Source organism: Corella eumyota, chromosome 1 (assembly GCF_963082875.1).
Source record: "Corella eumyota chromosome 1, kaCorEumy4.1, whole genome shotgun sequence".
NCBI lineage: Eukaryota > Metazoa > Chordata > Ascidiacea > Phlebobranchia > Corellidae > Corella > Corella eumyota.
The window spans coordinates 6951158-6969539 of record NC_137490.1 but is presented as its reverse complement, the minus strand read 5'-3'; the positions used below and the strand labels follow the sequence as shown (position 1 = coordinate 6969539).

Here is an 18382-nt window from a genome sequence, read left to right as displayed (position 1 = left end):
ACAACATAAAATCCATTTCAAAACGTCATTCTTATTAAATAACTTTCCAAAAAGCGATATATTTTTACATCACTTATAACATCACAAAACAAGCAGTTTTAAGTTATTTGGCACAAGGCCAAGGTAAGTCTTACTTTACTTCTACTGCTCTCATTTTATATTGTTTTTAAATAAGACCTTAAAATGTTTAAAGCCCAAAAACTCAATAAGCAAGCTTGTGGATTATACTGCAAATTTACAAAGTCGTTAAACGAACTTGTATCCTTTATATAATGTAGTAAATCCTTTATATAATCTTATAATCGTGTCCTTTATACAATCTTGTTACTTAAATATTATGTATAAAGTATGGCTTATTATAAAAAAGACTTTAGGGCAAATTATGTTACAAAAGGTACTTTTTTTCACAACAATATTTATTAGAGAAATTACACAAGAAATACAAACAGGCGAAAGCAAAAAATGCCAAGCTTGCAAAAACCTTGTTTTAAATGAACAAAAACTGTTTTAAAAATCAAATGATTAAGAAATAAAAGCTATGCTGTATGTTACTTTACTAGAAATTCAATCTTCTCAAAAGTTCGAAAGAAGTTTAATAAATCTTTTTCGAAATAATAATTATACAAAAGTGTTATACTTAATAACAATTTACTACAAAGTTACAAATTCAAAATCGTTTTAAACTCAACTCAAAATCTTGCAACAAGAAAGAAAATTTTCTAAAATTTACGAACGACTCGTGACTGCCCACGTGCGGCGGTGACAAAGTCAAGAAAATTTGACGAAAACGAAAATAAAAAACAAGTGCGGATCTACAACTACTACTGCAGACAACAAACCTTGAACTTAAATCGAGTGCAAAAGACACATAAACAAAACGTCGTCGCCACTTCGCCGACGTATTATCATCTTGTAAATAAAGATAAAATGTGAATACTCTCTAAAACGTAAGTAAATGGAACAAGCGTGGAAAAAAAGAAATAAGCGCAGTTGATATACAATAATCGAGATTACATTTCAAGAAAGATAAAAAATTAGAAAAGAAAAGTTATATCCTTATCAGCGTCGGTAAAGATCGTCTGTCTGCTGGTAAGATCAGTATCACCAAATAAAAAAAATTACAGAAATCGGTGCTTGAAAAAAAAATAGCAGCCTCCGAAAAAAAGTCGAAACCATACCAGGGATGTCAAATTTGCTAAAGCGAAAAATTCGCCGCCAAGCTCCAGCGAGCGGCGATCACTTTTTCGGAGACTGTGTGCTTTCGCGCTGGCTCGCCGCGGCCGCTAGCTGCTGCTGTTGCGAGGCAATGTAAGCTGGGTGGAGGGCCGAGGCAGGAAAGTTATCGGACGAGGTGTGTATGTTGGGGTGGTTGCTGAAGAACATAGGCGGAATGGCGGAGATAGCGGCACCGCTGACGTTCATTCTTGCCATTTGCGTCGAAGCGGCCTGGATGGAAGGTTGAAGCTTTATTGAGAGAAATAACAAACAGTATTAAGGGCAGGCAGCCCACAAAGTTAGGTAAGGGTCAAATACATCTCAAACCTAAGGCGTCGTGTTAAAATGCAAACCCAATCGACCTTTAACATTGTAATGTGTTTTAAACGCCTACTGAATGATTTTGATAAGAATTGTAATTTTATTTAAATATGAACCTGTATTTGAGGCCACAACTCTCGTTGCGGTAGTCTCGCACCAGAAGCAGAGGTGGCGGAAAAAATGACACTGTCACTCAGTCGTTGGGCAACGTTAGACGACGAGGTACCTAAAAAAAAATAAAGTAAAAAAATGACATCGAGAAAAAATCAATAAGTCAAAAAAAAAATTTTTTACCTTGCAACATACACCAATTTTTTTTTTTTTAAAAGATAACATTTTCTTACTTTTTTATGTGAACCGTTATAAATCGTGTGTATAAAAAAATAGCACGAATTTTAAGGTAGCTTCTAAATATAGCCAAATTACCAAGTTATTATTTTACCTGTAAGACCAGAAACTCTATGATTTTCGGTCACAGCATTTTGCTTCACCAATCTGGTGATATTTCTCTTCTGTCGTTTCTCGGAGGGAGTCAGACTGATCACGCTCTCAGCATCCCGTCTCTTCCTCTTTAAATCTTGCTCCAACTTTTTTTCCTCGGCCAGTCTGTTCTCCAATTCTGTAAACAATTTTTGTTTTAAATTTTTTTTTTAGTTTTAGAAAATTAAAACAAAAATTAGGAAAAGTATTATAAAACTTAAAAATAAATGATCCTATGTTCGATTTTATCAAATATTCGTTTAAAATCGCTTGTTTACTTTTACACTATACAACCCCATATAAATCATATAAAGTTTGGCCGTAATGATTTACGAGCAATATAACGTTATAGACCCAATATTTGAGCTTTTTGTACGTAATGATTATAATAGTCTGACGTAGCAACCTTTAATAATGCCAAGTTCGTTTTAACAATGACCTACATTAAGCGCAAAATTGATTTATCGGCATTGTTAAAAATGACCTTTTTCGTATAAGGCTATTTCAAACGGTCGCTTATGCTGTAAATACAAACGGAAATATAATGAAACTGAACACGCCAAACCAGTTATGCTTTATTTACATCACGATACAGAAAGTTATTTTTATGTATGTAACCTACGCAAATTTAAAATAAAATGTACGAACCATAATTTTAGATATACACGCATGTATACATTGATCCCATAATACGTCAGTCACATTAATTTATGATTTTACGACACTAAATTTAGCCGAAAAAACTAATTTTATCCCGGTCGTTAAAAATCTTTCTATGTATTCCATGCTTCTATTAAAAAGCAGTCTAATAATAGTATTAATAAGAAATAACAGGTTGAAATACTGTTTTTACTGCAATCAGTTTTACCTTGTATGGTGTGATTCGACTCCTCGGCCTGTTTCTCGACACTGTGTTTATGTTGGGACATCTTGTAATGTATACTCGGGAACATTTCCAAACTGTTCACCAAATTGGTCATCATCACAGCGTCTGCAACAAAAAATCTTGTTATAAAAAAACTGATGTATTTAAATGTGTTATGCCTTAGTGTAAATATGCAAAAAAAAAACATTTTTTTTTTTACAAAAATAAATACAAATTTTCCCATTCCAAAAAATTAAAAAAATTAATAGGTGATATTTTGAGCTATAAAACGCAAAGGAGTTATTCATGGCGTTAAAAATTAACAACTGTGGGTTTACCTACGCAGTTTAATGTTTTATCACAACGGCAGGGGGCATTATAATCATCATTTTTACAACACAGGGTCAAATGTAAATAGCATAAAAAGGGCACAGCTTATAAACATACCGAAAACCCTTAATTTAAAACTCGCCTTATAATTTTTTTTAATGTAAACTTTATTAAAATTGCCAGACCACTAATTTACAATACGTGATATGTCATTTTGATAAATATCGCGAGGCATGGCGCTGTTTTTACGCATCAGTTGCCAGCTTAAACGTGATTTAACGTTACTTAGTCTATTTTTGGAATTATTTTGGTTATGGATAAGGCTAGGCCACAAAAAAGAATTTGCATAAAATATAGGCTAAGCATTGCGAAATTCGATAACCGTATTTATTTACAAGAAAATATAACTTTTTTCTAAAGGCTATACATACAGTGTTTAGGTTTTTAACGTATTTTTCAGGCTTCAAAATTATTACCAATGCCAAAAAAGTGTTTTATATATTTTTAGAAATTTACTACGTTATTGTCCTTACCACCATTTTGAGGAAAACAACAAACGTCAGATTTTTTTAATTCATTTTGCGGTTTTATTGTGAGCATAACAATTTAAACATAAAGTTTAGAAAATTGATATTTTTAGACAAAAACTGCGTCATAACCTAACTACCGAACATAAAATAATAATAAAAAAAACGAGCAAATATTATTCCACAATGGGAATGATGGTCTATTTCCATACTTTGTTCCCGCTATTCAAACACGTTTGGCACGGCACAAAACACACGCAAGATGTCAGTTACGTGGGCAAGTGTGTTTGATTGGCAAATACAACACGCCCCTGCGCTCTGATTCATGGCAAATCACGTGCGATTGTTACGTAACAAATGTAACGAGTTTTCATTACCAAGAATAAGGCTTAGTTAAAGTTCCATCACAGCTTTATTGATTTTCGAATATTTCGACATTAATTATTAATTTCTTCCGGGACGTAATTCTGTTTTTTTTTGTTTAAACTAGGCTTGGATGTGGCATGGTCATTCGGGTTTAAAATAGATAATTTTAGGCGTAAAAAAAATGGATAATGGCCATCAAAAAATCCAACCTAAGCATGTCAAAAAAAACAATCATTACCAAAATATAGAGAGAAAGAACACCTTGAAGCATTATGGCCTCCTCATAGTAAGATTTTTTTGATTAAAAAAACTGCATTAAAAAAATTTTGATTAAAAAATGTTACCTTCCAAGCTAATGTGACCACTCAGTTTTGCTTTGCTGTGAATGTTCTTGATTTGTGTCATTGCATCACGTGCTATATCGTCAAACAATCCCATTCTTGTTACACCGTTCCAAAACTGATACAAGTCTAACAAAATAAAAAATTGTTTAGTAAAATTTAAAATTAGAATTTATAGAAAAATAAAATTTGAAGATCACATTTGGAAAATGTTGTAAGAAATGAAAACAAATACAGAGGAATACAACAACATGAACAAGCATAATTTACAATTATATACACAACCCTATGAAATAGACAAGTAAGAAACAATCACAACTACCTAAACACACATAAAAAAATTAACAATCGCAAAAAACACACATACAAAAAACATTTAAAAAAAGGAAACAATAACAAAAAAAACAAGTTCCACAAACACACGCCACAAGATTATTAACAATCACACTTACCTTGTGCTTTATCTATGGTAGCAGGTACATCCCTCATTATCATTCCATCAAGATGAGGTGATGCTGCATGACCGCTATCTTCAGAACTCGAACGTTCAATACTCCCACTTGCCCCCATGTCTATTAACAAACATTCAAAATTTAAAAAGATTTAACTTATTTTTCTTTACCACTGAAAGTTAGATAGTTTTAATATCCAATTTTTAATTTTAAGTATTTTTTATGTTTGGGTTAGTTTGTAATGTAATGACCGAAAAATGACAATTAAAAAAAATACAAAGCATTTAAAAAAAATCTTTTTTTTGAAATATAAAACAAAGTCAAAAAAAAATTTTTGAAAAACGAGAGCTTTGAAAATTTCCCTAATTGATGATTTTGCAAATTCGAAGAACACAAAAGTACCCGTGCATATATTACAAAGCACGTCCCAAAACCCCCCGGCGCCTAATTTAAATACAACAAACCGAATCACCCCAAAAATATTGGTATTTTGTAAGCGTACATACAACACAAATATGCCCACGCATCTCATAAGCGGGGTAAATAAGGCACGTAATGGAAAAATTTTAGAAGATTTTATGTATTAGGGGTAACAGGGGAAAACTGAATGCGTTTGTTTTTAAAGTAGACGATTAAACGCAAATCGTTGGCAGGTTACCTATGCAAAAAATGAAGAAGGTAAAATGATAAAAATAGAATAACTCAACGCGCAAAAACAAATTTTTAATTATCATAAGATCATTACATTTTTTAAATTTTGCTAAATATGTAAAAACATAAGCCTAAGCCCGAGAAAATATCAAAATCAGCATAAAACTTACTGTCCAGTGATTTGTAATTAGTATGTCGTTTGTGGTGGACACTCGGATGACTCGACTCCTCCGAATGTGCTCTCACGTGATCCATCGAATGCTGCAAAAAAAATTAAAAAAATTAAAAAAAAAAAAAATTAAAAAAAAAAAAATTAAAAAAAAATTATAAAATCTAACGGGGTTGAAGTATTTTGCAAAAAAATTTAAAGAAAAAGCCAAAACAAAAATGTTCTATATTTATTGATTAATCTTCCACCAAAAACATGAAAAATTATGACGTCACAGGAACCTCACCTCTCTTGCAGACTCCCTCGGATCATCGAAAGATCTTTCTCCGGGATTATCGAACGAAGCGTTCTTGTTGCTTCGGCACTGGTTCGAGCAATTATTCTCGTGGTCGTAATAATTAAGTTCTCCGTTCTCGATCATTCGTCTAAGTAAAAACACGTGCTCGGTTTAAACACGTGACTAAAATTTTTTAACCAAAAACTTTTTCTGCGATTTTTTTTGGCATGACTTTGGGGTTCAATGGTAAAAAAACCAAAACAACATAATATGATACTTTAAAAAAGGTGCTTACGCATAAACGGAAAAAAATGTTAAGTATCGAAAACTTTTTTTAATTTGAGGTCTCTAAATGTTAATTGTCAGAATAAAGTTTTTCTTTTTAAAGGTTGGAAAAAAATTTGTGGCCTTATACAAAATATTAGTAAATGTAATATGGTACAATTTGTTTAATAGCAATTTAAATGTTAGAAAATACCAAACACAAATTTTTGGTGGGTATAAATGTTAACTTTGACGTTTATGCGAAATGACAAAAAGAAAAAGTTTGGTTAACCGTTCATTTACCTTAGCATAACACCATCGATTCGGATAGCTCGCTTCCAGTCTTTGAGCGTTGATTTCCCGGCAAGATTCACAAATTCTTTCGGGGTGTATAACTCGTCTCCTCTCTAGATTAAAATCATGTAGTTTCGTTTATTATTAATGTACATGTAAAAATAAATGAAACATGGAAGAAATGCGTTCGCAAAATTAACATAGCAATTTTATTATTGTTTTTGACATTTAAGAATCTATTTTTAGGGGCTGCAGCTTCGCCGTAAAAATATCTATACCGCCGAGGATTGAATTTCGGTTATTTTGGGCAAAAATTTTGTTTTTGCTTCGGCCGTGCTGTTTTCACGTTCCTGCGACCGTGATCGATTTACTGTAAGCCAGACAGCGCGGTTAAGTGCACAGGAGAAAAGGGCCGAGGGATTATTACGCGGACAAAGACCTTGTTTTTAAAAGATATCACGACGCAAAAAAAGACTTGCACTTATCCGCGTAAAATCCTATAATCGCACTCGCAATTACGCCGACTTAAAGCGTATGATAAATCCCTAAACTATAATAAAAATCCTTACAAAAAGCGCTCCAAAAAGAGTTCAAAACAACATAGTAGAGAATATTACCATGGGATAAAGTCACGTGATCATATATTTTTAAAATCGTTTATAATACGCGGTAGCATGCCTCTAATACCGCATCACACATCGCGCTTTGTAAAATGTTGCATAGGCCAGCATTTAAAAGGAAGTGTAAGCGTTTAATTACGGTAACTGCTCGCTGACGCATTTAGTCTCTTGCTATGACGCATTTGCGTGTCTCTAGAGAAAACTCACTACGACATTTAAGGGTTCAGCTTAATGTTATTACAGCAGCGCGGGCCGCTTCAACTATTCGCGAACATTTTTGTAATTGATCCGTTTTTATCTATGCTAAACTATGCTGATAGGGTGATAGAAAAGCACACTAAACTTTTGTGTTGACAGTATAACTAAGAAATGGGTATTAACTCGCTTAAGCCTAATTTACTTATAGCAACATCGGATATTCAAAATTTGAACATTTTTCCGACCTAATGTTATATTGATTGCATTTTAAATGGAGAGGTATAAATACAAAATATTAAACGGCGTCGGCAAAGTTTGCTTGTTGATGGTATAACCATGATTTTGCAAATTTATATGTTGCGGGACCGATGCGTTGCCGCTTATTCGTGTTTTGGTGTATGCGGCGATGCGGGCAAAGATAGGAGTAGTCTGCAGTCTCAATTCTGAAGCCCGTGAAAGGTTACCAACAACGTTTCAGGTTAAAAATAGTTGGCAAAAGCACACGATTTTGCGGCGACCTTCGCGAATACTAAATAACCGAAGGCCCGACCTCTGGCATTTACCCAAGATACAAGTGCGCAGTAGTCTGTACATTTATATTCGATTTCTTCGTTTTCGAAATCGCGTCATTTAAATAAACAAGCGAACCACGTGGACAAGAAGCGAGATCACGTGACCTTCAACGTTTGCATTTTTAACGAGTCAAAAAACTCGATATATCGATAAAATCGCAACAAAAATAACAAATTCTATGTAGGCACAGGCCAAATCGGCCGTGCGAAGATGCTTTATATAACGCCCTATTTAAATACAGGAGAAAAATATTCAAAACGTTCCAAGTTCCAGGAATTTGTTGGATTTCGAAGAGTGCCGAAAATTTGTTTATCTACGTTAAGCTTTATAAGAGAAATTCTCGTCACGCATTTTTGTGTTTAAATAATTCGGGATATTTTATTACAAGGGGAGATAAGTTGGGTCTACGACTGATAATTTAAGTTAGTATGCAAAAAAAAAATTTAAAAACAAATTTTAAACCAAAATACACTTTTTTCATAATAATAAAATATTATAATTTTTTTTGAGCCATTAGACAATAAATTTATATATAAGGTTAGGGAAAATATTGGGTATCAAGTAAAAATCCTACTTAAATTACCTTAACGCATTTAGCATTTATGCCCGGACAAATAAATTTTTTCCAAATAAGATCTCCACCGATATGTCCACATGTGATTGGATAAGTCGTATCATCGTTTGGCCTAAATATTAAAAAACATAAAAAAATAAATAGAAAAAAATCTGGTAAATTAAATGCAGGCCTAACAAAAAATAGTAAGAGCTGTGTTAACAAGTTTTCTACTTACTTTTCGATTTTGTTTTCTGGTTTATATGACTTAGAAAGTCGAAGGTTCATTGGAAGTGATCCCATCATCGGTTCGCCTCTGTAAATATTTAAACTTTAATAAAATAAATCTTATCGGTATCAAATTATACAATATATCAACCAGTACCCTTAAAATACTACCTTTTCTTAACATGAATATGCAAAAATATTTATAAAAAACATAAAACATAGACCTTTACATTTTAATACATTTATTAGCTACAAAATACAAACATTCTTTTTCCTTTTTTTAACAAGCTTACCTTTCGTTACTGTAAAGAAGCATTGGCATTCGATTATCACCATTCACTGGTGGGGCAAAGGCAGGCGGGGTCACCAAAATATGGGGTTCCTTAGCTTCAGGTCTGCTCGAAAAAATAAACTCATTTATTGACTTGAATATTTTTCTATATTTTTGCTACAACTAACAAAACAAAATTTATACTCGTTAAAAATTACAGAACAATTCATTTTTTCAAATTGCTTAGTCATTGAAAATATTTGATTAAGCTTTTAGTTGGAATTACCATTAAAAAAACTTTTTAGAAAACTAAAAACCAGTACGTCACTATATTTACGCGTTTTAGGTTCACGTGATTTTTTCAATTTTCGATGAAATATAAATATTATTATAGAAGGAACGTACCGACCAAAACCACGAAACACGAGATGTTTAACTTTAGAAATGGTAGAACAACGCAAACAAAAAAACGATGGAATATTTATTTATATAACGTGATTAATTAGATTTTTCGTAGGAAGAAATCGCTGAAAAATACATGGCACATTTTAATTGCTAAAAATGCAATTAATATCAGTTTCATTGAAACTTTTTTGTGTTTTTATACAGATGGTTAATTTTTTTATATGTCGAATTAAGAATAATGTTAACCTCACATTCACAACACTTTGTTATTAAAAATACACCAGCATTCAAAAACACTTAACAAAAACGAAAGTAAGAAAGTTTCACGAAAAAACTATAAGATGATTACCACATGAATGTTTTCAACGAATACTAAAAAGTACAGACAACAAGAATGTAAACCCACAAATTAAATCCCATTCTTGCGGCTTCCGATTGCTTTTTACTATACAACAGTCGAGGGCAATTTCCACGAATAAAGTGTGCCACTTAATAACATAGGAACTCAAATTACCGTCGATATAAATTCAATCCCGGCCGGTTTAAGGCGGTAATCAAGCTAATCAAATAACGCGGTGATTAGGCGACCGCAAATGCGTAAATCGCGAACCGAAGTCGCGGTTCAGACGTAAACTCCGACTCGGCATTCGGCACAACACAAAAAAATGACAATTGCATGGCACTGTTTTAAAGAGCTTGTTGACGTCATAGGCCACGGTTTGCTGCATTTTATGTATTGCTCTATTGAATGTGAATAAAAATTTCTTAAAGTTGGTATTGAATTAAGATGAAACTTAAACTGAATAACTTTCGCGCAGTAGAATGCTTAAAATATCGCCACGACTGGTGTAAAAGGAAATTTTTATTAACACACACAAATGTGATATTTTTATATACTGTAGCTCAAAGGGCGATATATAGTTTTGTATGTCCAATTTTACAGTCCCCTATAAAAAACAAAAGCTTCGTTTGTAGCGCAAAGGTTAATTATAACGAGGTATTTTTTTTGTAATCATATTACGACAAGCAATTTAGTAGAATTCTGACAGGTTAATATTACAATACAACATATAGTATTCAAAAATATTATTTAAATACATGAGAAGTCCCGAAAAAAAGACAAGAATTTAACAAATTTCTTTTATAATAAGGTTAAAGGGAGCACATATACCGCTTGCATTTTTAAGCAAAATTTCCAATTTAATGATTAAACAAATCAGTATATAGCACACTAGATGACATTTCGATTGCACATCGAACATTGTGAACCTCAATTAATAATTTATTCCGAATTAAGGTTAAATACGGCAAACAACGTCATACCAACGCGGCGTGTAATTAAAAAAACACGGTGCATATCTTATTGCCAATTACGCAAATGCACTTTCAACCGGTATTCCACCACTTCAGCAAAGAACATTTAACCGAATAAACATTTACGTTTAACCGAAAATTAAACGACGATTTTTAACCGAAATTTTGGTGTAACCCTTTTTGGAAAATTTAAGAGCTTTTTTTAGAAGGGGTTTAGAATAAAATGGGTAATAAAATGATTTTTTTTGTTTTGGTGAAATGGCCACTCAGAAGATTTTTTGTTTACATGGTAGTAAAACCATTTAAACCTATGCAAAGCAGAATCCACATATTATGCAAGAATTTACATCACTAACAGATTATCTCACGTTTATTTTTTGCGCCCCAGGACATTAATGCGTCATAGAAAAAAGTTTTCTGTGGTACAGTAATACACTACAAACGGTATAGTAAATACGGTATAGTAATTAGCGCTTTCCAGTAAGAGCGACGCTCAGATTACTTTGTGTTTTTCTATAGCCTATCAAATAATGACTAAAATTGGTCGGTATAGTTCAAATGACACACGTTTTATGTACGTTGTCACTATATACGTAACGCTTCCTCTATAATTAAAAAAGCACGCGCATTTTAAAGTATCTGGCGTGAAATTACGCAATATTTAAGCCGTGAAAATTTTCCGAGTCAAAATCTGCCTAGAAATTTTAAATTGTAACAAACATGGAATCTTTTTTTACATGCCCCAGAAATATATTCTATATCTGGGTAAAAAAATTCCAAAACCGGGTAAGGATATCCCATGAGTAACACGACATCGACATACTAACCCCACATTTGGGTAATAGGGGCTTACGAACTCCATATCCTTCCCTTGTTTATTATGTTTATATACAATACCAAAAACCGTGTTTTGTTATAGCGCTTTATATCAGTGTACTACGTAGCACTTGATTTGTTTATATAGATCCTGTGTGGTTTGAAATAATTATTGCGACAAAGTCTTAACATTTCTCCCACGTGCGATAACTTTATCGACAAAAAAGATGAACGATCTGTTTATACATGGTTCCTATAAGAGCGTAATATAATATAAACTACCACGGGTCGTGTTTACGCGACTTGAGGATCTAAAAAGACGTTCGATTTTAGACACAGTTTCGATAAAACAAAAAATAAAGGCCGTTGAAAAAACATCACTATTGTAATAAGTTTAACTTGTGGCTTTCAGTAATTCATAATGGGGATTTCCATTGCGGTAATAAAAAAAATTAAAGCATTAAAAATATTTATTATGAGTCAATTTGGACCGAATAAACGCACTTGACTTGATAACATTGTTATTACTTTTTTAATAGAAAAAAAATTTAATAGAAAATCGTACACATATCTTTACTTAATTATTTTTAATTAAAATTCACTAATTTTTATTTTTTTAATGATTTGCTTGTTTTACTGAATAATTCTAGGTTGATGAGTGTTTTAACCTAGCAAAAAATTAGAACCCACATGTCATTAACGTAAATAAAATATGTTACACAACCAAAAAGTGCCATAAATCATTATGCTAATTTGTTTTCCAGCTTACTTGTTAAGGTCATACTCATTGGTATATTCAAATTCTTCATACCTATCGTGATACTAATTAGATTTTAAACATCTGTCAACACGCGGACCCGCAAAGTAAGAGAAATGATTATGAAAGCCTCACCAAATAAACGCAAAATATACAACCAAAGTTTAAATGTCTATTCTCACAATAAACGTCAGATTAATAACAACACAAGACCGTTTATTTTTGCTCGTTATTTTAAAACTTTCCACCGGCAAAAGTAAACAACAAAAGTAATATTTATTATTATAAAACAACTGTATCAAATTAATTCACAAGCTGGTTACATTAAAAACAACCTAAAGTTATTAAAATAAAAGATAACTTTTACCAGTAAGTTTAAAAAATAACGCGAAACTAGCAGAGGAATAATTATAAATTACCTTTTTTTAATTTTACGTCGTTTTAACTAACAACACTGTAAAGTTTTCGTTAAAAAAAAACTTGCTTACCTTGATTCAGCGGGATGCAAAACAGCCGGTTTTTCCTGTATCTCTTCTTCTCTACTGTATTGATGCTGCTGTTGTTGTTGACTGGTGCTTGCTGCAGCTACTTGGCTTGTTTCAGCAGCTGGTCTCGGACTACCTGCCGCGTCGGAATCCTGTGAGAAAAAAGAAAGCCGAAATGTAAAAATAACTTCGTTTTTTTCGACCGCTCATTTGAATCGTAGAATCGGATAATGTACTCTACACTTCATAAAAATACATTTTTTTAACCACACTTTCATAAACTTTTTGTTACTTGATACTAGGAAAATATTTACTTACCCAACAAATTTAAATTTATAGTTCGAAAATATAGAAAAAAAAATTCTTTTAAAATACAAAACTAATTTACGCTAATCCTAAAAAAATTATTTATTTTCGGTAAACGTTTAATTAAATTTCTTTATTTTTTGATAATACATGGATAGTGAAACTGTTTTTAAAGCCCCGAAAAAAATTCCATATTTGGGAACATGACATATACTATCACCTATGACAGACATTACGCAATAGGATTCTAATTTGCTACACAATAGAAGTTGATACAAAAACGGCCCTGTGTAAAATACCCTTTTCAGTACCGAAAAAAAACAACCAAGTCTAAATTTAGAAGAAGTCGAAATTCTTAAAAAGGTGTTCGACGTCACAAGACTTAAAACTAGAAAATTGAGATGCTATTTTCGTTGCATTTTATCAAAAAAATATAAAGATAAAATAAATTATTCACGGTACAGCTATTTTAGGTTGTTTTTATTTAAATTGTATTTAAAACAAAATAAGCACTAAATTGAAAAAAAATGCAAAAAGGCACAATTTTGTAAATTGGGATGTTTAAAAATAGCAAAAACGGGTAAAAAAGAAGACAAAATACTATCATTCCAAAAATAAATTTGCATTTTGTTACCTGTGACATTTGTTTGCGTAGGACGTGTGTTGCGACGTGATGGTCACTTATATCCATCGATTCAGTACTTGCTATCTTCATAAGGGTTCTACAACGTAACAAAACAACAACGTAACAAAACAACAACGTGAATAGTTTATTTGTCACAACGCGTGGGCGTAAAACTTGAATCTTACAAAAAATACCCGAGTTGCTAAATAAGTATGTGGTATGGGCTAAAAATTGCAGTTGATATAACGATATGGAAATGCGCACAGCTTTTTACTCATAGGCGGCATTTTGCAAATATTTTTGCCTGGCAAAACCATTGCTACGTTATGGCACGACTTTAATTTTGTTTGGATTGCACAATTAATCACCCAACGGGTTGAGTTTTCAAAGTCAGCGTTTTTTGGTATTACAAAATGCGTTAAACCTGGAACAAGGAACTGCTGAAAATGCCCGTTCTTTACCTAACTCCTATGTTTGAAAGCTTTCTCGATCCGCATGAACGCCCACACACGGTTGTGTTTATGATGACGCATACGTCAGCCATTCTGTGCGTCATTAAAAACAAACCAAAAAGGGACGTTCGCCGAAGCGTGGAAAAACGCGTCGGAGCGCGCCTCCGGGCACAATCACGACGTAAAAATAGATGGCAATTATGACGTCACGGACATCACGCGCCGTTTCGCTCGTTCGTTCGTTTAGGATTCGCGGTTTCGCGGCCCAGTCGAAATAATAGAGGCTAGCGCGAAATGGGGAGATGGCCAACAAAAGGGTTCTTTGTATGGATAACACAATAACCTCAACGCCGAGTTTGCGACGATTTAGATTGTTTTTGAAACGAAATTGCCAAATTATTTCGTTCCCTTGCGGTCGCGAATTGAATATTATTGCTCAGAAACTGTCACGTTTTAGCCAATCTTCGTTATTATGGAGTTATGCGTGGGATCGGCGCGCCGTGCTGTTGCACCATTAGCGGCTTACTATGTGCAACGTTGAATTCGTCTCGAGTTAACTAAACCAAACAAATACTCGGAAACAAGGAGAAAGGGTGGAAATAAATAAAGAGCAAAAAGAGCGCTTGTATGAGCGCAACGTGCCTTGGCGCTGTGCCATGACCAATGCGTACATTTGCGTGGGTTGTCGAGCACGCGCTGGCACACAAACTTAACAATTTGGTACACGCACGCCGAACGAGATAGCTGAATAAACAACCGCGCAAATTGATCGAATAGCGCAATACAAGCCTCCTTTAACGGGTTTACGCTAAACTTGATAGCCTTATCTTTACGAAGATGCCGTTGAAGACTGGCTGTACAACTATATGTTACCCTAAATCGCCAAAATTTTACAATTAAATACGTTTTTTTTTTATAAAATATTTTTGCATACCAAAAAATGCCTCGACGGCTTCACGCGACACATAATTTAATTAAAGCACAGAAGCAGGCTGCATGAATAATGCACACGGAGGTGAAGACCGTGGTAAAGCGTACAGCACTCTCGCTTGAGATGCCAAGACGTGGTTCTACAGCGACATATAAAAAACATTCACGTGACCTAATAAGGATCATCTATGTTTGTATACATGACGTTGTATGTGAACTGAATGTATCGATTTAGTTGACTTTCTTATGGGATATGCGCGACACGAAATGTCATTTTTGCTTTGTGAACCGTATGTCGTCGAAATACATTAACAAAAAAGGGTAAAAAATGAAAAAAAATATTTAAAAAGGTTGTTCACTAATCGCTATTGAAATGTGGTACTGTATATAGAATACATTATGCATGTGGTTAAAAAAAAATGAATGCGCCAACTATTTTTAACTTTTATTATCCAATTATGTTTTTTCATACCACGTTTTAAATAATATATACATATATATATACTACTTTTTGTTATTCAATCAAAAAGAACAATTCTGTGTAAGTTAATGGAATAATAAAATTTGTACACGTGTACAAAACAAAGTCAATTTCACTGTATTTCAACCAAATTTAAAAAATAGAGTCAAAAACAAGCCAAATTTTTATTTTTAAATTTATAGCGGCGCCACTCTTAGGAAAGGAAATAGCATCCTTTTTGGAGATGTAATATTTCACACAACATATCCGCATTCCGGCACCCAAAACATCTAATAAATTTGGTAATTGTAAATCCTACATGGCTGAGGGCCCGCCTTGCTATGTTAATACAGTAAAAATAGTCTAAATGGTTAGTGACATTTACAAACGGGTACGTACGGGCAAATTAACCTTTAGCATTTTTATGTGTATATTTAGTCAAGTTGCCTAACGTGTATATGTACATTTTTCTTTGGTAAAATTCCTGATACCAATCAATAAGCTGATAAATTATTAAACCAAATTTTAAAATGATATAATGTTGAAGTTGAACTCAATAAAAAGATCTTTTTAACAATTATTTATGTCCCAACTGTAGCATTTAATCAATAAGTTAAAGTGTATAAAGTTGAACAAAACTATGTAAGATTACTGTAGCATTTTTTTTAAAGGAGCATACAAAATATATTAAAAAAACTGTAATAAATAATTAACAAAAAATAAGCAAGGATCTAAATTGGCTAAAAGTGTGTATTGCACTAAATCTGTTTAACCTAAAAAAGATTATTTAACGATGCTGCGATAAGATCTAAAATTACAGCAACTTTTTTAAATATAAGGTTTATTTACCCCCGTGTCGGATTCAAAGACATACTAGGCCTTGGGCTGTGAGATGAACTTTCGCTTTTTACTTGCTGCACTGTGGAAGGTTTCGGTGATCCTGTAAAAGTAAAAAAGGTGGTTATTGCAAAAAAAATTTGATGTTTAACATATTGCAGTACAATCAAAATAAAACAAATAACGTAATATATTTTTATTCTTAAAGTGTTTTAAATAAATAGTTAATGTAGATCATAGTTCAAATTTTCGACAGATAATGTTAACACATTTAAGCATAGGTAGGATTTAATAGTCTTTTAATTGGTATATGGATACTCTATACGTTTTCTAGTTCAATATAATAAGTTAGACCGCTTTTATTTCTAAAATGTAGTACCAGCCTTTACTTTATTTTAAGTTTAAATATTTTCTTACCACAATAATTCATACTGTAGATAGGATATCAAAGTACAATAAAAAACTGTTAAAGCCCGATGAGTCATTAGCAAAAAAGAAGCCTTATTAATGACACTTTTGCGTCAATGTTGTCTATCTTGTATTAATTATTGATGAAGCCAACTAAGCCTATAACCACAGGTTTAAACATAATCCACTCTACCTTATCTTACAGTTTATATTTGTATACAAAAAAAAACAATTTTCACATAAACTCATTTGATTCTTGAACTTTTAACCATTAATTTTTAATTTTTATTCATAATCATTCACATTGTGTAGTATTTCAAATATATAAACCAACAAGTTTGATCATTAGAAACTGTAAGGCTATAATTACATATTATATTAAAAGGTGACATAAACCTAACTGAACTGCAAATTGGACTATAGCACCTTCACTCATGCTATGCATAAGTAGTTATTTAAATAAGTAAATAATTTATTGTTTAAAACTTGTTTTATTATAATTAATTTGATTTTTTTAATTGAGAAACTAGTTAAAGTATTTAAAAAAACAATTTTATAATGCACTTGATTTTAAATGTTAAAGAAAAAGTTTTATAGATAGCCTATTAGTACTAATTCGTAACATTTTTAATTTAATAATGAAAAAACCTTAAACCAATAGTGGTTTTTTAATACCTTACAAACTGATAAAATTAGTCGTGGACCTATTACCCAAAAATTAGGTTGTTATAATAGATATAAAGTGTTATTTTAGAAATGATAATTCAAAATATATTAACCTGGAATAGATGTGACTTCAGCTGAAGACATAGCTGTTGCCAAAATGTTAGATGAAGAAGACACAGTCTTGTCCATTGCACAAATCTAATGCCTAATAAACGTTCTAGTTACAACACAAAATAATGTTTATATTTTTCGATATATATACCATTAGTAAAAACCACACAACAAGAATGATGTACAATATTGTTAAAATTTTTACTGTAAAACCACAAGTTTGGCTTTCTCATTAAAAAAACAGCTGTCTGATTTGGTCATTAACAGTCAGACAGTGTGTAAGCTTAACAACAACATAAAATAGTAATAATTTAGAAGTACACTAGCTTACTGTCAAACATAATGTTATTAATTGTTTATTTATCTGTAGCCACATACATAGCATTATATATATCCTTTTTAGTATTACCACATAACAAAAAACAAACAAAAAATTACTTTAAAACATATGATACAGATGATAGTAGGTACAAAATAACAATTGACTAACTGCATTTTAAATTCAAGCAAGTTTGAGATTTAAATCGTTTATACAATTTAAAGTTGTAACTTTCATTAGCTGAACGATATTGGCACTTCCTTGGTCTGCTAGCAGTACAGTAATTACCCAAACCTAGAACTTCTACTAAAATGCTACTACTATCTCACAACCACACTTACTAACACAGCCTGGCAGCTTGCCATAATATAAGAATAAACGCTGTTTATCATTATTACTACTTTCTCTTACAGTTATGTTGAAAGTGCGACGTTGTTGTCTTTCTAAAATACAGTTAACGTGTTTTGTTTATACTCACATTATACTTATCCATTAA

General features: G+C 32.3%; 1 protein-coding gene across 3 annotated transcripts; it reads right to left on the bottom strand.

Annotated features, from left to right (window-relative positions):
* Positions 1–403: 403 nt before the first annotated feature.
* Positions 404–18357, bottom strand: LOC145754953 (uncharacterized). Of its 3 annotated transcripts, none has more exons than XM_082571133.1 (16): positions 17570–18357; positions 16395–16485; positions 13713–13800; positions 12776–12924; positions 9018–9119; positions 8735–8827; positions 8527–8629; positions 6562–6665; positions 6004–6142; positions 5719–5809; positions 4898–5017; positions 4449–4574; positions 2885–3007; positions 1979–2155; positions 1653–1762; positions 404–1464 (listed from the first exon to the last, which is right to left on the bottom strand). In XM_082571133.1, exons 1-16 carry the CDS (start codon positions 17643–17645, stop codon positions 1237–1239), a joined length of 1920 nt encoding a protein of 639 aa, XP_082427259.1. In that variant the 5' UTR covers positions 17646–18357; the 3' UTR covers positions 404–1236. The 3 variants fall into 3 exon arrangements, with proteins under 3 accessions (XP_082427259.1, XP_082427276.1, XP_082427268.1); XM_082571150.1 differs by having other exon boundaries at positions 404–1446; XM_082571142.1 differs by having other exon boundaries at positions 8735–8812; positions 17570–18354.
* Positions 18358–18382: the final 25 nt, after the last annotated feature.